Genomic DNA, 6,831 nt, shown 5'->3' with positions numbered 1-6,831 from the left:
TGGTGCCGTCACTTAATATTAAATCTGGTCTTTGCTGATCCCTTGCTGGGGATTTTTTCAGCGCTCTCAAGCCCTCGTTGGTAACAAGGTGAAGGAGCCCTGGCCCAGGCTCTGGCCCTGGGGGACACGGGGACGCTGCCGGTGGGTTCCTGTCCCCCTGTCCCACCCCCAACAGCCCCGGCCCCCGTCCCCGTGTCAGGCTCTGGGGTCGATCTCGTGGAACATCCTCTGGGGGAGGCTGCGGCGCGGGGGGCGGGAGGACCTGGGGTTACAGGGGACCCCGCAGTGCACGAGCAGCGTTGGACTTCTCTGGGGGAACTGGGAGGGGGGGCTGGGGTGGAGTGACCTCCCCAGTGACCTCACACAGCCCCTGTGACGTCACACAGCCCCTGTGATGTCACACAGCTCCTGTGATGTCACACAGCCCCCTCTGAGATGTAACAGGCCACCTGTGATTTCATACAGGTGTTCTGTGATGTCACAGCCTGCTCTTTGAGGTCCCAGTCTGCTCTGTGATATCAGAAAATCTGCCCTGTGAGGTCACAGCCCAGCCTGTGATGTCACAGACACCCTGTGATGTCATAGCCAGCTCTATGATGTCACAGCCACCTTTGTGATGTTATGCAGTCTCGTTGTCATGTCACAGCCTGCTCTGTGATTTCACAGTCAGCTCTGTGATGTCACAACCCACTCTCTATTGTCTCACCTTCTCTGTGACATCACACAGCTGCTCTGTGATGTCACTGAGCCCTTTTCTATGATGGCAGAGTCTTCTCAGTGGCTTCACAGCCTGTTCTGTGATGTCACACTGCCAGCCTGTAATGTCACAGCCGACTTTGTGACATCACAACCTCCTCTGTGATGTCACATCCTGCTATGTGATGTCACATAATAAACCAGTGATGTCACAGCCAACTGTATGATGTCACAACCTGGTCTGTGATGTCACACAACCACAGAATCACAGAATTGCTGGGTTGGAAGAGACCTTTAAGGTCATCAAGTGCAACCCATGCCCTAACACCACCTCAGCTAAACCATGGCACTGAGTGCCACATCCAGTCTTTTTTTAAACACATCCCACAATGGTAACTCCGCCACCTCCCTGGACAGACAATTCCAGTACTCTATCACCCTTTCCATAAATAACTTTTTTCCTAATATCCAACCTAAATTTCCCTTGGTGCAGCTTAAAACCCTGTCCTCTGGTCCTGTCAGTTGCTGTGAGGAGAGAGACCGACCCCCACCTGACTGCAACCACCTTTCAGGGAGTGCGGAGAGTGATAAGGTCACCTCTGAGACTTCTCCAGGATAAACAACTCCAGCTCCCTCAGTCATTCCTCACAGGACTTGTGTTCCAGACCCCTTATAACAGATAAGAGAAGTCTCTTTGTTCATCATTAAACAGGAACTCAGGCAAAGGAAGAGGTTTTTTGTGAATAACAGGAAACCCGAGGATATGCTGACTCCTTAGTTTGATGGTACAACTAGGGTCGGGAGGTGTGTAACCATCTATGGAAAGATTGTTACAGGGTCATAAACCCCCAGCGAGGAAGAGGAGGAGAGCCTTCAACCAGACGACCACCAGAGAGCAGGCGGTGACCCCCATAGCAACTGGAGGCACACGCACAGAGTACTCCCGGAAAAGCCACAAACGCGGAAGAAGGGGGAGAATAAAGGACCGTGGGAAAAGGGAAGCGGTGTGAGCCTTGGCGGAGCACTGACTCCCCGGCTGCACCCAGCGCTGTTTGCTTGTCATTGCTTGCTGTAATCAATAAAATTCTTTTTATCAATTCCTAAAGGATCAGACAAATTATTTACTTTAACTTATAACACGCGTTCCCTGCTCTTGCTGCTGCCCCATCTTCAAAGCCTCTCCCTCGGGCTCTTCCTCCTGTGCAGAGCAGCTCTCCTGGACAGGGACGGCAGATGGCACAGCTGGGAAGCAAAGGGAGCACTGAGTCAGTATGGGGACGTTTTCCTTGGCAGCAGCTGCACTTCCATCAGGGAAGGGAAGATCTCACAGCCTCCCCAGGAGGGTTAGAAAGAAAAAGCAGCCGAGCGGGCCAGGCTGTGGTGAGCGCAGCCGCGGCGGGACTGTCCCGCAGCCCCGGCAGCCCGGCACGGCCGGCACAGCTCCCGGGCCCTGCCGGCACAGCTGCCTTGCCCAAGGACAGCCCCTGTGCCGGCCGGGGCAGCTGCGCTGAGCAGCCCCAGCACGGGCAGGGCCCGCTGCTGCCCCGCCGGGCAGTGCCCACGGCCACAGCCCACGCCACCCTCAGCCCCACCCTGCCTCCCCGGCCCTGTGGCCTCACCCGGGCTCTCTCCAGCGTGGCAGCAGCAGGTCCCCGTTCCCTGCTCTTGCTGCTGGCTTTCAGCTTCTCCCTGCTGGCTCCCGTCAGTCTCTGGCTGTCCTCGAGGTCTCCACTGCAGCTGTGGCAAAAGCGGAGGCTCTGCAACTGGTTCCAAGGCCTGGCAGAGCTGCAGTCCCGGAGCCCTGTGTGCTCCCTGCCGGCCCCCTCCATCCCCTCAGCCCCGCCATGCTCTCGGCAAAGCCCCAGCCCCCTTCAGTTTCTTCAGCCCCTCACAGTCCTCTCAGCCCCTCAGTCCCTTCTGACCCATCCCGTCCCCCTAGACCCGCCACCCCTCGGCCTGTGCCACTTCCCTGTCACCTCAGTGCCACCATCGCCCTCGGCTGCCCCACAGCCCTCAGCCCCAGCAGCACCTCAGGGTCACCGTCCCTTCAGCGTCACCGCCCCCTCAGCCCCCTCAGTCTCACCGTCCTTCAGCAGCTCCTCAGGGGACAGTGCCTGGGGCCACCGGCAGCTCCCACCGCTCCAGGGACACCCGGGGCTGGAACTGCTGCTCCGCCCGGCCCGGCCGCCAGCTCGGACCCAGCACAGGGAGAGGGGACACAGGGGGCACGGGGGAAAAGCAAGAGGTGAGGGAGGAAGCAGAGCAGGGGAAGAGGTTAAAAAGAGGCCTACGCCTATACAGATGTATAAAAAGAGGCCTGCACCTATATGCATGTGTAAATGTAACTACGGACATCTACAACTATAACTGCACATCTAAAAATGTAAATATATACACCTAAAACTAAAAATAAATTAACTAGACAAATCTCTATGTAGATAGATAAATATAACTACATAAACCTATAAAGACAACCTCATATATCAATAAATAGAACTATACACATCTAGAAATATAACTAGAGACAGAGGAATTCTACCTGCCCAATGGTCACAGGCTCTCCCTCTGTCTCTTCCTGGCACACAGGGCAGCCCTCCTGGACAAGTTGATCACATGGGATCTGGGAAGCAAAGGGAACACTGAGACAATACTGGCCCTTGTTCAAGCGCCCCTTGAGCACCAATTGTCCTTCTATCAGGGACATTAAAAGATGGCCTGAAAGGCAGACTCTCACTTGGCAATTTGAAGCCTGCTCTATAAAGAACAGGGATCCTTCCAAGTTTTCAAAACGGAACTGTGTAAAGTATTTAAGTATTCTAATAAAGTCTCAGCACCCACAGTGCAAATGGCACCCACGAGAGCTTGAAACACAGACAGTCCCAGTGACACAGAGACCACAGTCCTCACTGAAATGGCTGAAGGCTGCTGGGGGCTGAGGTATGAACCAGACTGAGACACCCAGCTTGGTGGCACAACTCCCACAAGGTCAGGTTTATTCCCTGCTCTCTTGCCACAGCAGAGGACTCAGTGCCCAAGCCTCTGGCGAAGCGTGGAGGGCAGGGCTCGGGCAGGTTGTGCATGTGCCTTTGAACTAAAGGCACCAGGAAGCACCAACCCTGCAGACAAGAACTCAACTCTTCTCGTCTCCCTTCCTGCCAGAGGCAGGCTCAGAGCAGCCGTCTCACACCTCTCTAAACCAACGGGGGCTCTGTCCTTACCAGGCTCCTCGGGCTCTGGGGAACTGTTCTCGCAGCTCTCGGTGCCAGATGAAGTTTCCTCTGCTGCAGCCCGGTTCACAGGCTCCCCTCCTGAAGACTCAGGGGCAACATTCATATTGCCCTTGAAAGAACAATAGAAAAAAAGAAAACTAAAGATCATTCAGTATTTTGCTGGAATCACATCAAGGATACGGTTACTCTCCTTCTCCATGTAACAGCGTTCAAAAGCTTTCAGCCCAGCCTCTTCCATTGCCCTCCAATGGGTTACCTGAGCAGAGGGAGACCTTTCAGGCAGGGATCTCCTGATCTCCCGGATCATTTGCTCGATGGCAAAGCCAAGATCCACTGGTGGCAACTGCTCTTCACCAGGTGCATTCCAGGCTGAGCTGGAGGCCGTCGATGCTGCACAACCTGCACTGCCAGGTGGAGCGCTGGGGGCTGAAGTGCCCGAGGTGGCTGCAAGAATCCAAAGACATTGGTCACACTCCACAACGTGGCTCTGGGACACAGATCTCTGTTGCTGCCTTGGATCAACCATCACAGGAAGCAGGCAGGAAAACCAGGCAGAGAATCTTTTGCCTTTCTAGGTGCCCCTTCTAAATAAGCTTGAGAATTTTGGGCCGAGAATGACAGAGCCTTGTGGAAAAATACTCCAAGCAGTCACTTTTCATGACCTTTTGGAAAAGCAAGGCTACAACTCTTTTCCTACCTCGTGGGTCGTAGGCTGGGGGCTGCTGCTCCCTGTGGAGCTGCTGGAAGCTGCAGGGCTGGATCCTGAGCACCTCCCGGTCGATCGGAGGCAGCTGTCCCCCGTAGAGCTGCTGGAAGCGGCTGCGAGGCCCCTCCCGCCCGAGCGGCAGCAGCGGCTCCCCGTAGAAACCGAAGAAGCCGCAGGGCGGGATGCGCAGCAGCTCCCGCTCGGCGGGCGGCGGCCGCTCCCCATAGAGCTCCTGGAAGCGGCTCGGCCCCTCCCGCCGGGCCGGCACCGGCCGGTCCCTGTGCAGCAGGTGGAAGCCGCAGGGCGGGCGCCGGGCGAGCAGCGGCCGCTGCCCGGGGGGCAGCTGGAAGCGGCCAGGCCGGGGGCTGCACAGCTCCCGCCCGTCCGGCAGCGTCCGCTCCCTGTGCAGCAGCAGGAAGCCGCTGGGCGGGCGCCCGGGCGGCAGCGGCGGCCGCTCCCTGGAGAGCGGCTGGAAGCGACTGCGCCCGTCCCGCCCGTGCGGCAGCGGCCGCGCCCCGGGGAGCTGCTGGGAGCCGCGGGGCGGGCGCCTGCGGCCCTCCCGCCCCGCCGCCGGCCGCTGCCTGTTGGCCGCGCTCCGGCGCCTGATGCGGAGCAGGAGGTCGGGGCGGGTGGCGGCGAAAGCAGGGGTTGCTGTAGTGGAGCCAGCTGCCGGCATCGCCCGGCGCAGCTGAGCCAACCCGGCCCGGCACCCTGCGGAAGCCGTAGCGGTAGAGCTGGCGCACGAAGCTGCGGAACTGCGTGGCCCTGAAGGTGTGCGGGGCCGGGCCCTGGGCGTCGCCCGGGCTGAGCAGCTCCCGCTCGAAGAGGGAGCGGTGGATGAGCAGCCCCCGGGCCCGGCTGTCCCAGCGCACGGAGCGGACGCGGGGGCTGTTCGCCAGGCGCCACAGCTTGGCGGGGAAGGCGCTGGCTCTGAGCCCGGCGGGCAGCGGCAGCTCCGCCATGGCGCCGCTCGCCGGCTGTCGCCACAACGGCCCCGGCGCAACGGCCGCGTGGGGATACCATAGGGACAGAGCCAACGCGGGGATTTGGAGCCTGGGGGTGCTGGCACCAAAGTCCTGCTCTTGAGAGGGGTGCAGGGACAGAGGGGCTGTCAGAGGACAATGAGAGACAGGGGACATGAGGCCATAATGGGCCAAGCAAGATCCTGCCCAGCATGGCAGCAAAGGCATTTCCTCCCCGTGGTCTTGGCACTCCAGGGCACCCCAAAAAGGGCCGAGGAGTCCTGTGTGTAACCAGGAGGGATGACTGACATCACTGTGGGTCCCAGCATTCCCCAGTCCCTTGCTGGCCATTCAGTGCACACTGGGGCCGCTGGGCATGTGTGGAACATGGGGATGGGGTGCACAAAATTAAAGGGGGACCCCAAAGTGGAAGGAGTGGAAGCCAAAATCGCTGGGTGGAGACCCCCAAAACGGAGGTGTGAAATCCCAGAATGGAGGGAGGAACCCACAAAATTGGGGCAACGCCCCAAAAACCCACATGAAGCTGTTCTCTCCCTTCATTGTTTACCAACAAGAGTTCCATCTACCAACTCTAATTTCAGCAAATAATTCCAAGTGTTTTAGCTGAAACTCATTCTGAGCAAACTTTGTAGAAGTGATCACAGAATCACAGAATGTTCTGTGTTGGAAGGGATCCACCGAGTCCAATTCTGAAGGGAATGGCTTGCTGGCAGGGTCAGCACCAAAGACACCCACCCCAGCTTAAGGAAGAAGTGTCATTGACTGTAGGGCAAAGCAGCACAGAAGTACAAAAGGATAAGCTAAGCAATGCACCTGATTATTACTAGAAAAGATTGCCTGTAGGGATTCAGAAAGATACATCACCAGTTACCCTCACACTTGACCGTTGTCCTGACACACACGTCAGCTGGGGATGCCCTGTCACACCAAGGGATTGGAGAAGCACTCCCAGTAACTGGGAATTCCTATGTGGTTCGCCCACCCTCAGGCGAGGCCGCCAACTTTGCGCCAAGTGAGTGGGCCCAGATTTTATACTGTTGAATAAACAAGCTACCACAACTTCTAGTGTGGGAACATCTGGTTTCATCCTCCTCTTGGCCAGGGCTCAGGGAGGAACTAAGGGAGTTTGCTTTGAGCCTACACCTTCAAACAAAGCCAGATAGAGATGTGATAAATGAATATGATTTGTGCCAATAATTGTAACTATATCGATATT

At 57.4% G+C, this 6,831-nt stretch overlaps 1 protein-coding gene and 1 long non-coding RNA gene across 2 annotated transcripts; both read right to left on the bottom strand.

Moving 5' to 3' along the window:
* Window positions 1–1,865: 1,865 nt before the first annotated feature.
* Window positions 1,866–2,986, bottom strand: LOC137463836 (uncharacterized). Its single transcript, XR_010993984.1, has 3 exons — window positions 2,780–2,986; window positions 2,316–2,433; window positions 1,866–1,938 (listed from the first exon to the last, which is right to left on the bottom strand). It is a non-coding gene; the product is annotated as an uncharacterized lncRNA (long non-coding RNA).
* A 170-nt stretch (window positions 2,987–3,156) lies between these two features.
* On the bottom strand, window positions 3,157–5,415 carry LOC137463847 (uncharacterized). The gene is made up of 4 exons (XM_068175240.1): window positions 4,624–5,415; window positions 4,183–4,370; window positions 3,915–4,035; window positions 3,157–3,316 (listed from the first exon to the last, which is right to left on the bottom strand). The coding sequence occupies exons 1-4, from the start codon at window positions 5,306–5,308 to the stop codon at window positions 3,306–3,308; spliced, it is 1,005 nt and encodes a 334-aa protein (XP_068031341.1). The 5' UTR covers window positions 5,309–5,415; the 3' UTR covers window positions 3,157–3,305.
* Window positions 5,416–6,831: the final 1,416 nt, after the last annotated feature.

Source organism: Anomalospiza imberbis, chromosome 30, assembly GCF_031753505.1.
Source record: "Anomalospiza imberbis isolate Cuckoo-Finch-1a 21T00152 chromosome 30, ASM3175350v1, whole genome shotgun sequence".
In the NCBI taxonomy this organism is placed as follows: domain Eukaryota; kingdom Metazoa; phylum Chordata; class Aves; order Passeriformes; family Viduidae; genus Anomalospiza; species Anomalospiza imberbis.
The sequence above is the reverse complement of the archived record's forward strand: the minus strand, read 5'-3'. Positions and strand labels throughout refer to the sequence as shown.